A 20,463-nucleotide genomic window follows, 5' to 3' on the forward strand; every position below is an offset into this window, starting at 1 on the left:
ATCACTACCATAATCATCATCACTACCATCATCATCATTATTATTACTACCATCATCATCACTACCATTATCATCATCATCACTACCATAATCATCATCACTACCATCATCATCATCACTACCATCATCATTATCATCATCATCATTATTATTACTACCATAATCATCATCACTACCATCATCATTATCATCACTACCATCATCATCATTATTATTACTACCATAATCATCATCATTATCATCACTACCATAATCATCATCACTACCATCATCATCATTATTATTACTACCATAATCATCATCACTACCATCATCATTATCATCACTACCATAATCATCATCACTACCATCATCATCATTATCATCACTACCATCATCATCATCACTACCATCATCATCATTATCATCACTACCATAATCATCATCACTACCATCATCATCATTATCATCACTACCATAATCATCATCACTACCATCATCATCATTATTATTACTACCATCATCATCACTACCATTATCATCATCATCACTACCATAATCATCATCACTACCATCATCATTATCATCACTACCATAATCATCATCACTACCATCATCATCATTATCATCACTACCATAATCATCATCACTACCATCATCATCATTATTATTACTACCATCATCATCATCACTACCATTATCATCATCATCACTACCATAATCATCATCACTACCATCATCATTATCATCACTACCATAATCATCATCACTACCATCATCATCATTATCATCACTACCATAATCATCATCACTACCATCATCATTATCATCACTACCATAATCATCATCACTACCATCATCATTATCATCACTACCATTATCATCATCACTACCATCATCATCATTATTATTACTACCATCATCATCATCACTACCATCATCATCATTATCATCACTACCATAATCATCATCACTACCATCATCATTATCATCACTACCATAATCATCATCACTACCATCATCATTATTATTACTACCATCATCATCACTACCATTATCATCATCATCACTACCATCATTATCATCACTACCATCATCATCATTATCACTACCATCATCATCATTATCATCACTACCATCATCATCATCACTACCATCATCATCATTATCACTACCATCATCATCATTATCATCACTACCATCATAATCATCATCACTACCATCATCATCATTATTATTACTACCATCATCATCACTACCATTATCATCATCATTACTACCATCATCATCATCACTACCATCATCATCATTATCATCACTACCATAATCATCATCACTACCATCATCCTCATTATCACTACCATCATCATCATTATCATCATCATCATTATTATTACTACCATCATCATCATTATCATCGCTACCATAATCATCATCACTACCATCATCATCATCATCACTACCATCATCATCATCATTATTATTACTACCATCATCATCATCACTACCATCATCATCATCATCACTACCATCATCATCATCATTATTATTACTACCATCATCATCATCACTACCATTATCATCATCATCACTACCATCATCATCATCATTATTATTACTACCATCATCATCATCACTACCATTATCATCATCATCACTACCATAATCATCATCACTACCATCATCATCATTATTATTACTACCATCATCATCATCACTACCATTATCATCATCATCACTACCATAATCATCATTACTACCATCATCATCATTATTATTACTACCATCATCATCATCACTACCATTATCATCATCATCACTACCATAATCATCATTACTACCATCATCATCATTATTATTACTACCATCATCATCATCACTACCATTATCATCATCATCACTACCATAATCATCATCACTACCATCATCATCATTATCATCACTACCATAATCATCATCACTACCATCATCATCATTATTATTACTACCATCATCATCACTACCATTATCATCATCATCACTACCATAATCATCATCACTACCATCATCATTATCATCACTACCATAATCATCATCACTACCATCATCATCATTATCATCACTACCATAATCATCATCACTACCATCATCATCATTATTATTACTACCATCATCATCACTACCATTATCATCATCATCACTACCATAATCATCATCACTACCATCATCATTATCATCACTACCATAATCATCATCACTACCATCATCCTCATTATCACTACCATCATCATCATTATCATCATCATCATTATTATTACTACCATCATCATCATCATCATCACTACCATCATCATTATCATCACTACCATAATCATCATCACTACCATCATCATTATCATCACTACCATTATCATCATCACTACCATCATCATCATCATTATTATTACTACCATCATCATCATCACTACCATTATCATCATCATCACTACCATAATCATCATCACTACCATCATCATCATTATTATTACTACCATCATCATCATCACTACCATTATCATCATCATCACTACCATAATCATCATTACTACCATCATCATAATTATTATTACTACCATCATCATCATCACTACCATTATCATCATCATCACTACCATAATCATCATTACTACCATCATCATCATCACTACCATTATCATCATCATCACTACCATTATCATCATCATCACTACCATAATCATCATCACTACCATCATCATCATTATTATTACTACCATCATCATCATCACTACCATTATCATCATCATCACTACCATAATCATCATTACTACCATCATCATCATCACTACCATTATCATCATCATCACTACCATAATCATCATCACTACCATCATCATTATCATCACTACCATAATCATCATCACTACCATCATCATCATTATCATCACTACCATAATCATCATCACTACCATCATCATCATTATTATTACTACCATCATCATTATCATCACTACCATCATCATCATTATTATTACTACCATCATCATCACTACCATTATCATCATCATCACTACCATAATCATCATCACTACCATCATCATTATCATCACTACCATAATCATCATCACTACCATCATCCTCATTATCACTACCATCATCATCATTATCATCATCATCATTATTATTACTACCATCATCATCATCATCATCACTACCATCATCATTATCATCACTACCATAATCATCATCACTACCATCATCATCATTATCATCACTACCATCATCATTATCATCACTACCATTATCATCATCATCACTACCATCATCATCATTATCATCACTACCATCATAATCATCATCACTACCATCATCATCATTATCATCACTACCATAATCATCATCACTACCATCATCATTATCATCACTACCATAATCATCATCACTACCATCATCATTATCATCACTACCATAATCATCATCACTACCATCATCATTATTATTACTACCATCATCATCACTACCATTATCATCATCATCACTACCATCATTATCATCACTACCATCATCATCATTATCATCACTACCATCATCATCATCATCACTACCATAATCATCATCACTACCATCATCATCATTATTATTACTACCATCATCATCACTACCATTATCATCATCATTACTACCATCATCATCATCACTACCATCATCATCATTATCATCACTACCATAATCATCATCACTACCATCATCCTCATTATCACTACCATCATCATCATTATCATCATCATCATTATTATTACTACCATCATCATCATTATCATCGCTACCATAATCATCATCACTACCATCATCATCATCATTATTATTACTACCATCATCATCATCACTACCATCATCATCATCATCACTACCATCATCATCATCATTATTATTACTACCATCATCATCATCACTACCATTATCATCATCATCACTACCATCATCATCATCATTATTATTACTACCATCATTATCATCACTACCATTATCATCATCATCACTACCATCATCATCATCATTATTATTACTACCATCATCATCATCACTACCATTATCATCATCATCACTACCATAATCATCATCACTACCATCATCATCATTATTATTACTACCATCATCATCATCACTACCATTATCATCATCATCACTACCATAATCATCATCACTACCATCATCATAATTATTATTACTACCATCATCATCATCACTACCATTATCATCATCATCACTACCATAATCATCATTACTACCATCATCATCATCACTACCATTATCATCATCATCACTACCATCATCATCATCACTACCATCATCATTATCATCACTACCATAATCATCATCACTACCATCATCATAATTATTATTACTACCATCATCATCATCACTACCATTATCATCATCATCACTACCATCATCATCATCACTACCATCATCATTATCATCACTACCATAATCATCATCACTACCATCATCATTATCATCACTACCATAATCATCATCACTACCATCATCATTATTATTACTACCATCATCATCACTACCATTATCATCATCATCACTACCATCATTATCATCACTACCATCATCATCATTATCACTACCATCATCATCATTATCATCACTACCATCATCATCATTATCATTACTACCATAATCATCATCACTACCATCATCATCATTATTATTACTACCATCATCATCATCACTACCATTATCATCATCATCACTACCATAATCATCATCACTACCATCATCATCATTATTATTACTACCATCATCATTATCACTACCATCATCATTATCATCACTACCATAATCATCACTTACATTTATGGCATTTGGCAGATTCTCAGACCCAAAGTCCAATGCCTTAACCACAAAGCTACGACCTCATCATCACCACCGCCGCCATCATCACCAGTGATCATTAACTCCCATAATGAAATATTTAAAATTAGAATTTCACAGAACTGAGGCTGTGTGTGTGTGTGTGTGTGTGTGTGTGTGAGATCTAAACCCAGTCCAATCTGAATTATTGTTAAATTGAATTATAAAATTAATTTCGAATACAAATAAGATTTTTGGAGTTTTTTGCAGTGAAAACGCTGCAACATTTCCCAGGAGAGAAAAACCTGCTAATGAAATAAAAGTGACCTGAGATATTAGCAGCTGTTTGGCAGGAACACCACATGCTAACAATTAGCATCCTTTTTACACCTCATTTATTGTAACATCACCATCCCTTCATTATAAATATACAATTACAAATTGCTATAGCGAAGTGCTAAACCTTTTCTACCTGAAGTGTGTGATGAGACAAGAACAGGAACTGCAGCAGCTTTTATCCAGCAGGAACTCAACCCTAGTGTTCAGTGTCTCAGCCACACTCATCATTAGCCGAAAGATAGCATGATGCTAACAGTGCTGCTGTGTGTTTATGTGGTGAAGACGAAGTGCGCGTGGCGGGTGAAGAGCAGGTGCAGGATGAAGAGCAGCTGATGGGTGAAGAGTGGAATTCGCGCCACAGTCAATATAGCGATACGCCTCCAGTGTGTTCTGCGCGCTGCGCACCACATACGCTGTTTTTACAGACGTCCTGTAGGAGAACACACACACACACACACACACACGCACAAAATTCAGGGAAGTCTACACACATTTGACCAGTGACAAGTGTGTAAAAAGTATGTGTGTGTGTGTGTAATTGTGGAGAGAGTGTATGTGAGGAGTGTAAGAGAAATTAGTGTGTGTGTATGTGTGTTTGTGTGTGAGGAAGGTGTATGTGTGTCAAACATCAGGAAAACAATCCAGAGGATTAAAATTAATCTAATCTATTTTATAGATAACTTTACGACCACAATCGCTAGCCGCGGGGAACGACAGTAAGAAACAAAATGGTGTAGAGATTATACAAATGGCATAAAATGAACAAAGAAAATGATGATATATACAGTATAACAATAATGAAAGAAAATTATGATAAAATACTACTTAAAGATTTTTATAACATCATTTCACAGTACTGTACATATAGCCTACTCTACTTACGACTACCTGTACAAAGTTTTACTCCTATTCAAGAGAACGACTTCATTTCATTTATTTCTTCATCAAAATCATCATCCTGCATTCTCGATCCCTCGCCTACAAGTTTCCTCAAACAGATCATTCCAGACGTAATTTAATCTGTTTTAAAATAATAAACTCCTCTATTAGCACTGGTTTTGTACCTAAATCCTTCAAACTGCAGTATCAACCCCCTAATTAAGAAACCTGACCTTCACCCTGTCAGCTGTCCAACTACAGTCCAATATCAAACCTCCTCTTTATCTCCAAGATTCTAGAAAAGGTTGTAGCACAGCAGTTCTGCTCACATCTACTGAGGAAGAACATTTATGAAATGTATCAGTCAGGATTTCGGCCTCATCATAGCACAGAGGAGCAGGGGGCAGATGTTTCTCTTATAAACCCCACAGTTATGGAACAACCTTCCAATCAGTGTTCGGGACTCAGACACAGTCTCAGTGTTCAAGTCGAGGCTGAAAACATTTATTTAGTGGAGACTTTAGTCAGTAGGTGTTTTGAGGTAAAGGAGCAGATCTGGAGGGATCATGGATATCGATCCTCATGTCTGTGTTACCTTCTGGTTCTCCCAGAGTGAATCTTACCAGAGTCCAAACTGCACAGTGACATTAACTTTCATACAACAATAAGGAGACTTAATAATCCATATCCTTCTCTTCCTGTCACCCCTCTTCTCTCTTCTCTCTCTCTCTCTCTCTCTCTCTCGTTGAAAATGCTCCTGAGGTTCCTGTTACTGTTTCTGCTCCTCTCCTCGGATTCTCCCACTTCGTCCTGGTCTTCCTCTGGATGATTTTCTCTTTGATTGGAGGTGACTCTGTGCAGCTGGAGAACGGGAGCTTTGAGGCTGGATTTGTAGTTAATGTCTACAGTCTCCTACGCTGACTCAGGACTACTTTTCGCTTCTGATCTCCATCACTGCACCTCAACATCGTTTATCTGTAATAAATGGACATTCGGTGGAACCCAGATGAGGATGAGGTTGACTCTTGAGTCTGGTTCCTCTCAAGGTTTCTTCCTTCTGCATCTCAGGGAGTTTTCCCTTCACCACAGTCACCACCAGCTTGTTTACCAGGGACAAACTTACACTTATAAAGAACATCTTCATTTTTATCTCCACATTATCTGTGTAAAGCTGCTCTGAGACTATGTTCATTATTAAAAGCTCAATACAAATAAACATTATTTAAATTTTATTTATACAGCTGAGCAGATGAGCGTTAGGGGTCTCACTCAGAGGCCCAGCAATGGCTGCTCAATGATGCTGGAATGTGAACTCATGAGATTCTGATCAAAAGTCCAGCACCTCACGTCTGAGCTCCACCTCCACACACAGCTTCACACACACTGAGATGAGTGTAGTGAAATCCAACTCACTGTGTGAACACCACGATGTTGTGGACTTTAATGCTGGCCATGGTACAGAAAGCACTGTGAGAACAAGAACACACGCATCAGACTTTCAACACACAGCCAGACCAGTGGTGGGCGGTCAGGGCCAGCAAAGCCTTCTCTAGTGGAGCCTTCTCTAAACACTTTTAGAAGCACTGACCTACATTTACAACCTAAATTCTAATATTTCTTTATTCCATCAGTTTCTTCTCTTCATGTCGTAGTGTTTCTCTCGGCTGCACTGCTTCAGTACGTGGATGTGGATGTTAGATTTTTTGTCCAATCAGATTTCAGCCTCTATGTGCTGCCATGTGAATCTAATCTCCTCAGAACCTTCAGAATCAGTACTGCTGGACTTTTACCATAGAGAATATTACCAACAGCTCTGTTTCTTTATCCAATCAGATTTCAGATTCTCCTCACATGGCAGCTCACTGGCCCAGAATAGCGTCAGCACTGTTCCGTCCTCTGATTGGTTGTTCAGAGGGAAACTGTTACAGCCAAGTGTGACTGGTAAAACACGTGTGTAGCTCTGCACACGTTAATACATCGGAGTTAGACTTTTTTACACCTACAGAGGAAGAGAAATTTATTTGGTCTCAGACACACTTAAAAATACATTTAGAAGAAAAGCTAGACATGGGGAGGAGGTCACCAACCCTGAAGCTCGCTAGCGTGTCTCAGCCCGGGAAAGGGTTTGTTCTCCACTTCCAGAACAGTGAATACGAGCAGTACCCCTGGAATACAGCCTCTGGGGGGCGCTGCACAATATGAGTCTGCATCTGAGTAGGTTGTATTTTATTTAGATTTTTATGTTTTTGTCATGTTAATAAACAAATATTGAATGTGAACTGTTTCAAATGTTGTAGGTGCACAGTTGTGGTTGTAGTGTAAAGGTTTGTTGCTTTAGTAAAATGGTTTTCACCTCCAGATGTGAAACGTCTCTCTGTAATGCCGTGTTGTTATATTGTGTTTTTGTATTGATAGTGATAGTGGTGGATTTAAGAGGTGGATTAAGTCGGGTACATCCTCACTGAAGGCCCAGGCACCACATGCACGGCCCACCACTGAGCCAGACAAACCCAGACACACACACACACACACACACACACACACACAGCACAATTTCTCTCTCTCACAAACAAATAAAGGTCTAGGGTTAATGTAATTTTAAACATAAAAGTATATAACACATTGTAAAATAATGTAAATGTAAACTCACTAAACGTAGGACAGTGAGCCACTTATCTCCACACTCACAGTGAAGTTCATCTATACACACACACACACACACACACACACACACACACACACACACACACACACACACACACACACACACACACACACACACACAGTGTCAGTGTACAAAATACATGACTTAGCTTTCTCTTCTCTATACCTGTCTCTGACTCCACCCCCTCACCTTTATATGGCTCCACCCCTTACCTGTATCTGACCCCCACCCCTCACCTGTCTCTGACTCAGTGGTTGGATGCTGATGATGTTGTCAAGCTGCTGAGTGCCGATGACCGTCTTCATGTAAAGAACCCGACTGCTCACACTCTCCACCAACACGGTAAAGAAGTTCCCATTGTTAAAATTTAGGGCACTCTGAATAACACATAATTAAATGTGATCATCTAGAAGAAGCAATAATCTATTTCTGTTAATAAAATGTATAAGAAAATATTCATTATTACACATTACAGCAGGGATCACCAACCTTTTTGAAACTGAGAGCTACTTCTTGGGTACTGATTAATGTGAAGGGCTACCAGTTTGATACACACTTCTGAAATAACACATTTGCTCAATTTACCTTTAATTATATGTTATTATTAATAATTTATGTTATTCCTCTATGTGAAGACACTGATCATGTGAATGACTTCTCACAATAATTATCAACAATGATTTAACCATGTAGGAAACAGATAGATGCAGCTCACTGGTAAGTGCCACTATGGTGAGCTATTTTTAGAAAAGGCCCACGGGCACCATGTTGGTGACCCCTGCGTTAGATTATATCACGTCTCGTTACAACTCGTCACATAACTCCTCCAAAGCACTTTCTCTTTAAAGATTTAGATTGTCATGTAACCTATATAGTTTATGGCGTGTGTGTGTGTGTGTGTGTGTGTGTGTGTGTTTGTGTATACACTTACAGTCATGTTAATGAGCACACGGCTGGTGTCGTGATCAAAATGGATGAGAACAGAGCGAATTCCTCCATCTTCCACCAGCACAGGCCGAGGGAACATGAAGAAGGTGATGAGGGAGCAGATGAACAAACACACAATTACAGAGAGACCCACATACTGCTTCCTGTACACACACACACACACACACACACACACACAAAACACTGATTTTAACACTTCACTGTACAGCAAGCTCAGGTATCTTTACTCAAACGTTCTTATTCACACACCCTCCGCCTGCGCGCACACACACACACACACACACACACTCCACCTGTGCACACACACACACTGTGTGTGTGTGTATGTTTGTGTGTAAATGTGTGTGTGAGAGAGAGTTTGAGTGTGTGTGTACGCACGCAGGCGGAGTGTGAGAGTGTGTTGGTTTTTGTGGTTTATGTGGACATCTGACCTGCTTACGTACCGACATTATGGGGACATGGGCTTACAGAGACAGGACAGGTGTCCTCATAATTCCTGAACTGTGGCTGCATTTATCTATACATGTTGTACATGTTTGATTTGAGCCTGAAGCTGGGGAAGGTGCCACAGCTATGAAAAACAAACTGCATGGTACCTCATCTTCCTCCTAAATCGGTCTATTTCACACCTGGAAAAGGCTGGGAGCACAGTGAGTTATGTTTTTGACATCTCTAGTGCTTTTAACACCATCCAACCTGCGCTCCTGTGGGATAAGATGGAGTACATGGAAGCGGGCCACCATCTGCCTACCTGGATATTGGATTACCTCACAGATGGACCACAGTATATGAGGACTCGTGACTGTGAGTCTGACATGGTTGTCTGCAACACTAGAGCCCTGCAGGGAACGTTCTGGCCCCATTTCTCTTCACCGTCTACACTGCAGACTTCATGTTCAGCTAAGTTTAATAACTAATAACTTATATATTTTGTACGGAATGCTCACTGTATACATTTCAGCTTAGCACATTTGGCCGAATTAAAATGAAGGGGAACTGTCCAAGTTAGCATGGATGCTAGCTAATAATATTCAGTGCTGATAGCCGCTAGCTGATGGCCACGCACGCAGCATCACGGCTATTTAAACGCGTTCGCTCCCGTCACAGATCACGTGCAGTGTTGTAGGGTGAGCTGCTGGGCACACAGCACCCGGGCTGCTTATAAACAACTCAGAACTGCTTTTAATTGTTATTTTATTTATTCTGGAGCCAATTTTATTAACTATTTGTTATAGTTCGATAATAAGTCTCTTTGCTATTTAATGTCGCTAGAACATCACTTCCAGTTAGCGCATGTGCATGCGGCGCGGGAGTGACATGTCTGAGTTTGGAGCGGTGGTGAGGGTCTGATTGTGTGTGATAGAGATGATGGTACAGTGTGTAAACACTGCTGTGTCACTGTGAGGGTGTAAATAACCCCTGATACTCTTCACTCATAACTCAGTAATACTGTATTCAGGAGTAAAGCAGAATGAACACATCAGAAGCCTGATATCTCTGAGTATCAGTGTGAAAGAGAGTTTAAATCCCAGATCTCCTAAGCATTGCCCCATGTTTCATCACTGGAAATGTTTTACATAAACACCACTTATGTACAAAACTAGTATACAGAAGCTCCAGCATCTTAACTTGCATTTAGACGGTTGTTCTGTAACCACTAGTTCAATGGTAAAAGATCTGGGAGTTATTTTAGACAGCAACTTGTCTTTCAAATATCATATCAACCAAGTTACAAAAACAGCCTTCTTTCACCTTAGAAATATTTCTAAGCTAAGAAATATGTTATCTATATCTGATGCAGAGAAGCTCGTCCATGCGTTTATGACCTCTAGAATAGACTACTGTAATGCATTACTAGGTGGATGTCCTGCATCATTAATAAACAAGCTTCAGTTAGTTCAGAATGCAGCAGCCAGAGTTCTCACAAGGTCAAGAAAATATGATCACATAACCCCAATCCTATCGTCCCTACACTGGCTTCCTGTTAAGTTTCGAATAGACTACAAACTATTACTTCTCACTTATAAAGCACTAAATGGTTTGGCTCCCATGTATCTATCCAGTCTATTAACACGGTACAATCCGTCACGCTCCCTGAGATCTCAAAACTCTGGGCTTCTAGTAGTTCCTAGAATAGCAAAGTCCACTAAAGGCGGTAGAGCATTTTCACATTTAGCTCCTAAACTCTGGAATAGTCTTCCTGACAGTGTTCGGGGTTCAGATACACTCTCCCAGTTTAAGTGTAGATTAAAAACATATCTTTTTAGCAAAGCCTACACATAACACACATCACACACATCACATCACAACCTTGTGCTCCAGAACATCTGATCACATGCACATTATCAACTTGTGCTGTTAATATCATGAACAGCAGCTACGCTAATTCCTCTCCACTGCTTCTCTTTCTCTCCCCATCCCGAGGCATCCTGAGGTTTGGCCAGATCCAGTCACGTCCCACCTCGTGATGATTACGGACCTTTGAAGAAGTAGATGCTGAACTCGCAAACATCCCAAACCATCTAGAGACATACCAGTGCCATTTGGATCCCGCTACATGTGTGGAGTTTGACATTGGACCTCCTGGAGTGTTTAAAGGCTCTGGCATGGAGAAGCTGATGCTGGATCTGTGATGATCACAAATGCTGAGCTTATAAAACTAGGAGCTACTAACCATAAAGACTGTATAAGACTGCAGAAAGAACATCACTTATAATCTTATACTCCAGTGCTCATGTTAGTTCTCACTCTCCAGTGTTCTGTATTGTTGAAAGATTTATGATAAAAATTTTTGATGTCACCCAAATGAGGATGGGTTCCCCCTTTTGAGTCCGGTTCCTCTCAAGGTTTCTTCCTCATAACATCTAAGGGAGTTTTTCCTTGCCACAGTCGCCAGCGGCTGCTCATCAGGGATAAACACACACCTTCACCTTCACTGTTGATTTGAGTAAAGCTGCTTTGAGACAATGTCTGTTGTGAAAAGCGCAATAGAAATAAACTTGACTTGACTTGACTTATATTTACAATTTAAGGTTTTAACTAAAATAAACAATCATTTCTGATAGGAATAAGGCATCATTTTAAAATGGCTGAGATGAAGTGCAGAAGGAGAAAAGAAAATCCAAAGCAGGAGATGGCGTATTACACATCTGCTGGGAAAGACAAACCTGGACTCGATGTGAAATATATAAATTCAGATAAAGGTAAGGGTCCATTTACACATGCCATCCTATGTTCCTTTTGACCTAGACTGCTTTCATTAACAGACAGGGCATCAGGGTAACACTGGTGTGAAGTTCACGACTGGATTAATATTTTATCTTTTTTTTTAATTCAGGGCGTGGAGTATTCAGTTCAGTCCCTTTTAATAAGAGAGATTTTCTTTTGGAATACAGAGGACAACTAATAAGCAAACCTTTATGTGATCTGAGAGAGAAATTATATCATGATGCCCTAGAAGTCATCATGTGTTCATAAATTCAAATTTAATGGAAAACTCTTATGGTATGTATAATACTGTATTGTCTGTATATAATGCATTTTGTCTGCAGTCATCTGTAATTTCTTGTTCAGAAAATAAAAAAAAAACTACTGTTATATCTGTGGGAAACCACAATCAAAAATCTCTCAAAATTTGTGTGTGTGACAGTGTGTGCGTGTTTGTGTGTGAGACAGTGTGTGTGTGTGTGTGTGTGTGTGTGTGTGTGTGTGTGTGTGTGTGTGTGTGTGTGTGTGTGACAGTGTGTGCGTGTTTGTGTGTGAGACAGTGTGTGTGTGTGTGTGTGTGTGACAGTGTGTGTGTGTGTGTGTGTGTGTGTGTGTGTGTGTGTGTGTGTGTGTGTGTGTGTGACAATGTGTGTGAGAGTGTCTCACGTCCTTTGAGGCTGCAGTCTCTGGTCACTGTAGGGAATCAGGGCCACCAGCTCATTCAGCTGTTCTGTAAAATTAAAAATAAAAAAAATGACAGAAACAGTTTCTCTCTCTCTTTGATTTAATTAATTATAAGAACAAACCCAGTACACACACACACACACACACACACACACACACACACACACACACACACACACACACACACACACACCTGCTAATGTGAACATCAAGATTGAAATGTTAAACGCAGTGTGTGTGTGTGTGTGTGTGTGTTCATGCTGGTGTTGTTCTGATAATTACTTACACCACACACTAATGTTCAAAGTTTAGGGTATATATCAGTGGAGGTCATGTGACTGTTCTGGATTTTATGTATTTGTTCTGATTGTTTCAGCACCAAATGATGCGATTGGTTTGGTCGAGTCGTTTTTGAGTAAACCTTGTTTTTACAGTTCTGCAGAATCTGTGCTGCAGGAGGTAGCGGTGATACTCACCCGAGGGGATGCGTCCCGAGCCCTGACAGGTGGGACAGGTAATGCTGTCTCTGCCTGTGAACTCCACATATGGGAACCTGGCGATGTCCTCCTGTCTGTCCCGCCCATCCAGAGAGTCGTCATCATCCACTCGCTGGACTGGACCATCTGCACCGCCCATCCTCCTGACACCGCCCACTAAATCATAGTGTTCAGACCACAAGAAGCCCGTTAGCCCCATGCTTAACACACACACATGAACACACACACAGACACACATACATAGACACAAACATATATATATATATAGAAATTGGCATGTGTGTAAAGCCCAGGAGATTTCTAACAAACAAAACCAACCCATCTGGTACAAACAGCCATGCCACAGGTTTAAACCAATGAGATTACAAATTTCTTCATTTTACTGCTAGGTGATTGGCTGTACGGTTGTGTAAGTGTCATTCAGGACAGCTATTGTGGCGAGTTTTATCAATAATCTTCCAGAGTATTGATAATTAGATCTCCGTCTGACCCCGCAGAGCTCGAATGGACTACTGAATGTCTACGTTCCGTTAAACTTTAGATGATAAAAATCAGCACAGTGGTATAATGATCATACGTGCACCTTAAAACAGACCACTCAGAAATTAGAACGTAAATGGAGTCAAACCAAATGAACAGTATTTCAAATAGCATGGAAGGAGAATCTCCTGAGTTCTAGAAAATCTCTTAGTGCTGCTGATCAGCATATTTCTTCTCCCTCATAGAAAATAACAAGCAGAATCCTAGATTATTATTCTGTACTGCAGCAAAATTAACACAGAATAAGAGCAGCATCGGATGGTGGTCTGTTGGATGGTTTTGGAGGTGAAGAAGAAGAGGAGAAGAGTGAGGACTGAGGTCAGACAGGAGCTCGGTGGTGGTGAAGAGGTGTTGGATGATTGTGGAACTACTGCAGGAGTGATGAGGGAGACAGATAGAAAGGTACTTGGTGTAACATCTGGAAATAGAAAGCAAGGCAAGGAGATGTGGTTCTGGAATGAGGAAGTGCAGGAGAGCAGAAGGAGAAAGAGGCTGGAGAAACAGAATTGGGATCGACAGAGTGATGAGAAAAGTAGGCAGGAGAACAAGGAGATGCGGCAGCAGGTGAAGAGGGATGTGGTGAAAGCCAAGGAAAAGCCATATGAGGAGCTGTATAAGAGGTTGAACACTAAGGAAGGAGAAAAGGATTTATACCGATTGGCCAGGCAGAGGAACCGAGCTGGGAAGGATGTGCTGCAAGTTAGAGCAATAAAGGATGGAGAGGGAAATGTGTTGACTAGTGAGGAGAGTGTGTTGAGAAGTTGGAGGGTGTATTTTCAGCAGCTGATGAACGAGGAAAATGAGAGAGAGAGGAGGTTGGATGGTGTGGAGATGGTGAAGCAGGAAGTGGATAGGAATAAAAAGTGGATAGTGGAAGTCAAATCAAGTCAAGTCGAAGCTTTTATTGTCATTTCAACCATATATAGCTAATGCATTACACAGTGAAATGAAACAATGTTCCTCCAGAACCCTGATGCTACATAAAACAACAATCACAAAAACAGAAAACAGAGGGCCAAGGACTAGTAAGAAGAATCCTTGCCACATAAAGTGCACGTGTGCAACCTGGTGCAAACAGTGCAAAAGACAACACAAGACAGTGCAAGACAATACACAATACACAGAACACAAAATAGCTCCGCCAGTAAACCTGTCGTAACAAAATAAACTTAACAGTAGCAGAAAAATGTAAACAGAATATTGTGCAAAAAAACAAATAGCAGTAATCCCAGAAGATGTGCAAAAACGGCATGCAAACATTTTGCAGTAATGATTAGTGTGAGTGGTACTGAATCATGGGTGTGCGAAGTGTATGATGTGTGTTGAGTCCGGTTTGTACAGATCAGTCACACAGTTGGCTTGAGGAAAGAAACTGCTGCACAGTCAAGGAAGATGTGAGAGCAGCTATTAGGAGGATGAAGAGTGGAAAGTCAGTAGGACCAGATGACATACCGGTAGAAGCATGAAGATGTTTAGGAGAGATGCAGTGGAGTTTTTAACCAGGTTGTGGAAGGTGAGAAGATGCCTGAGGAATGGAGAAGGAGTGTGCTGGTACCGATCTTTAAGCATAAGGGGGATGTGCAGACCTGCAGTAACTACAGGGGAATTAAGTTGATCAGTCACACCATGAAGTTATGGGAAAGAGTAGTGGAAGCCAGGCTGAGAGAAGAGGTGACCATCTGTGAGCAACAGTATGGTTTTATGCTGAGGAAGAGCACCACAGATGCATTATTTGCTTTGAGAATGTTGATGGAGAAGTATAGAGAAGGTCAGAAGGAGTTGCATTGGGTGTTTGTGGATTTAGAGAAAGCGTACGACAGGGTGGAGAGAGGAGTTGTGGTATTGTATGAGGAAGTCTGGTGTATCAGAGAAGTATGTGAGGGTGGTGCAGGACATGTATGAGGACAGTGTGACAGCAGTGAAGTGTGCAGTAGGAACTGTTCAAGGTGAAGGTTGGACTGCATCAAGGATCAGCTCTGAGCCCTTTTCTGTTTGCAGTGGTGATGGACAGATTGAAGGACGAGGTCAGACAGGAGTCATGGACCGAGTACATGTGAAAGTTTATAGGACTGTGGTGAGACCTGAGATGTTGTATGGTTTAGAGACAGTGGCATTGAGTTAAAGACAGGAGGTGGAGCTGGAGGTAACAGACCTGAAGATGCTGAGATGATCATTGGGAGTGACAATGATGGACAGGTTTAGAAATTAATTTATCAGGGGGACAGCGCATGGAGACAAGGTGAGGGAGGTGTGATTGAGATTGTTTGGACATGTTCAGAGGAGGGACATGGGGTATATCAGTAGGAGAATGCTGAGGATGGAGCCACCAGGCAGGAGGAAAAAAGGAAGACCAAGGAGGAGGTTTATGGATGTGGTGAGGGAAGACATGCAGGTAGTTGGTGTGAAAGAGGCAGATGTAGAGGACAGAGGGTATGGAGACGGATGATCCGCTGTGGCGCCCCCTAATGGGAGAAGCCGAAAGAAGAAGATGATTTGAAGAAGGTTTTGGGTTCATGATAATTATAATAGAAATCAATCAGTGTTTAAGTCATTAATATCATTCTATTAATAGACATTCGAGTCTTTACACATAAACTGAGGTGATTAAGTAAAGATTCTTGTGATAAAAATTATAATAGGAAAGTTATAGTTATAAAAAAATCAGTACTTTGGACACTTAAGTACATCTCACGGCAAAGTACAGGTGTGTAAGTGTACATGTGTGTAAATGTGTTTTTAGCTTCAGACCAAGGCTTCATCTCACTGTTGGTTTTACTAGATCTTAGTGCTGCGTTCGACACTATAGATCATGATCTTCTCCTCGATCGCTTACAGAATTACATCGGCATTCAGGGACAGGCATTAAGCTGGTTTAAATCCTACCTGTCCGATCGTTACCATTTCGTAGACATAAATGGAGAGTTATCCAGGCTAATGCTAGTAAATTATGGGGTGCCGCAAGGTTCAGTTCTAGGACCCCTGCTCTTAACAATATACATGCTTCCGTTAGGAAATATTATTAGAAGGCATGGAATTAGCTTCCATTGTTATGCTGATGATACCCAGCTATATATTTCATCCAAACCAGGCGATACAGCTCAATTAGCTCGCATAACTGAGTGTGTTGAAGAAATAAGAGATTGGATGACCCATAACTTTCTACTTCTAAATTCTGATAAGACAGAGATTTTGCTCATCAGCCCAAAAACCAGTATACAGAAGCACCAGAATCTCAACCTGCATTTAGACGGATGTTCTGAAACCACTAATTCAACAGTAAAAGACCTGGGAGTTATTTTAGAGCAACTTGTCTTTTAAAAATCACATCAACCAAGTTACAAAAACAGCTTCTTTCACCTTAGAAATATTTCTAAGCTAAGAAATATGTTGTCTATATCTGATGCAGAGAAGCTCGTCCATGCGTTTATGACCTCTAGAATAGACTACTGTAATGCATTACTAGGTGGATGTCCTGCATCATTAATAAACAAGCTTCAGTTAGTTCAGAATGCGGCAGCAAGTGTTCTCACAAGGTCAAAAAAATATGACCACATAACCCCAATCTTCTCATCCCTAAACTGGCTTCCTGTTAAGTTTCGAATATACTACAAACTACTGCTACTCACTTATAAAGCACTAAATGGTTTGGCTCCCATGTATCTCCAGTCTTTTAACACGCTACAATCCGTCACGCTCCCTGAGATCTCAAAACTCTGGGCTTCTAGTAGTTCCTAGAATAGCAAAGTCCACTAAAGGCGGTAGAGCATTTTCACATTTAGCTCCTAAACTCTGGAATAGTCTTCCTGACAGTGTTCGGGGCTCAGACACATTCTCCCAGTTTAAGTGCAGATTAAAGACGTATGTTTTTAGCGAGTTCTACACATAACATACGTCTCACATCACATCACAACATAACCTTGTGCTCCAGAACATCTGATCACATCACATTATCAACTTGTGCTGTTAATATCATGAACAGCAGCTACGCTAACTCCTCTCCAGTGCTTCTTTTTCTCTCCCCATCCCAAGGCTTCCTGAGGTTGCTCCAGCTCCAGTCACGTCCCACCTCATGAAGATTATGGATCTTTAAAGAAGTAGATGCCGAACTCGCAAACATCCCGAACCATCTAGAGACGTACCAGTGCCATTTGGATCCCGCTACATGTGTGGTTTTGACATTGGACCTCCTGGAGTGTTTAAAGGCTCTGGCATGGAGAAGCTGATGCTGGATCTGTGATGATCACAAATGGTGAGCTTATAAAACTAGGAGCTACTGACCATAGAGACTGTATAAGACTGAAGAAAGAACATTACTTATAATCTTATACTCCAGTGCTCATGTTAGTTCTCACTCTCCAGTGTGCTGTATTGTTGAAAAATTTATGATCAAACTCTTGATGTCACCCAAATGAGGATGGGTTCCCCTTTTGAGTCTGGTTCCTCTCAAGGTTTCTTCCTCATAACATCTTAGAGAGTTTTTCCTTGCCACAGTCGCCACGGCTGCTCATCAGGGACAAATTCACACCATTCACCTTCACTGTTGATTTGTGTAAAGCTGCTTTGTGACAATGTCTGTTGTGAAAAGCGCAATAGAAATAAACTTGACTCACTTTACTCCAGTAAAAGTGTCCCTTTAAACTTTTTCTTGAGTAAAACTACAAAGGTTTTTGCCTTTATATGTACTCAAGTATCCAAAGTAGTGATTTATTATAACTATAATGTTCCTATTATCATTTTTATCACAAGATTCTTCACTTAATCACCTCAGTTTATGTGTAAAGACTCGAATGTGACTCTCAGCACACTGATCTATTAATAGAATGATATTAATGACTCAAACACTGATTGATTTCTATTATAGTTATCATGAACCCAAAACCTTCTTTATCGTCTTCTTCTGTCGGCTTCTCCCATTAGGGGGCGCCACAGTGGATCATCCATCTCCCCTGTCCTCTACATCTGCCTCTTTCACACCAACTACCTGCATGTCTTCCCTCACCACATCCATAAACCTCCTCCTTGGCCTTCCTCTTTTCCTTGTTTCTGGTGGCTCCATCCTCAGCATTCTCCTACTGATATACCCCATGTCCCTCCTCTGAACATGTCCAAACTCACAGATCGCTCACAGATGGTTACCTCTTCTCTCAGCCTGGCTTCCACTACTCTTTCCCATAACTTCATGGTGTGACTGATCAACTTAATTCCCCTGTAGTTACTGCAGGTCTGCACATCTCCCTTATGCTTAAAGATCAGTACCAGCACACTCCTTCTCCATTCCTCAGGCATCTTCTTACCTTCCAAAATCCTGTTAAACAATCTGGTTAAAAACTCCACTGCATCTCTCCTAAACATCTCCATGCTTCTACCGGTATGTCATCTGGTCCAACCGACTTTTCATCCTCTTCTTTCAGTCTTCACTCTCCTCCTCTTCTTCTTCACCTCTAAATCATTTTAGCAAAATCTACCACCATCACAGGTGTGTAAGTGTGCTGAAAATTTTTCATACTTTTATTGAATTTTTATTTATAAAAAAAAACAACTCCAAATTTACAAGTTTTCACAATGGTTTATTAGTGAAGTGTCTCTATACAAATACCCTGGATATAAAGTGTACACTATCTAGTGCCCTACACGTGTTATAAGAGCTGAGTTTGGAACTTTGTTGTAAAAAGTAAATTTAAACCAGACTTTCAATCGCGCGCATGTGAGAGTTTGTTAGTTTCTGTGAGCAAATGAATAGTGAATAAATGTTGTTCTTACCTGTTAAATGTCTTGATAAAAACACAGAAGTGTAAATTAATGCTTACTTCTTCTCCTTCTGTTTGCTTTCTGCTCGCTCATTCTCTTTTCTTTTGCGCCATACTGCAGTGTTATTCCCGAATC

General features: G+C 39.5%; 2 protein-coding genes across 7 annotated transcripts in view; both read right to left on the reverse strand.

The window, feature by feature from the left end:
* LOC310741295 (cytochrome c oxidase subunit 5B, mitochondrial-like) overlaps positions 1-6,363 on the reverse strand; it is a 195,660-nt gene extending 189,297 nt beyond the window's left edge. The window contains exon 1 of the mRNA XM_083568941.1: positions 6,359-6,363. The gene's annotated coding sequence lies outside the window, so the exon portion shown is untranslated. The remainder of the gene's footprint in view (positions 1-6,358) is intronic.
* tmem106c (transmembrane protein 106C) overlaps positions 1-20,463 on the reverse strand; it is a 29,485-nt gene extending 9,022 nt beyond the window's left edge. For 3 of the 6 annotated variants that reach the window (XR_014537918.1, XR_014537919.1, XR_014537920.1), the window contains exons 1-8: positions 20,388-20,463; positions 14,020-14,196; positions 13,526-13,589; positions 9,636-9,795; positions 8,941-9,081; positions 8,690-8,739; positions 7,453-7,506; positions 5,294-5,590 (exon numbers count right to left, since the gene is read on the reverse strand). Coding sequence is in view for 3 of the 6 variants with exons in the window: in XM_083568936.1 (XP_083425062.1) it covers positions 5,410-5,590; positions 7,453-7,506; positions 8,690-8,739; positions 8,941-9,081; positions 9,636-9,795; positions 13,526-13,589; positions 14,020-14,196; positions 20,388-20,421 (861 nt within the window). In the remaining 3 variants the exon portion in view is untranslated. Of the gene's footprint in view, positions 1-5,199; positions 5,591-7,452; positions 7,507-8,689; positions 8,740-8,940; positions 9,082-9,635; positions 9,796-13,525; positions 13,590-14,019; positions 14,197-20,340 lie in introns of those variants that run through there. The other 3 variants (XM_083568936.1, XM_083568937.1, XM_083568938.1) reach the window with 3 other exon arrangements.

Source organism: Silurus aristotelis, assembly GCF_946808225.1.
Source record: "Silurus aristotelis genome assembly, chromosome: 18".
Taxonomy (NCBI): domain Eukaryota; kingdom Metazoa; phylum Chordata; class Actinopteri; order Siluriformes; family Siluridae; genus Silurus; species Silurus aristotelis.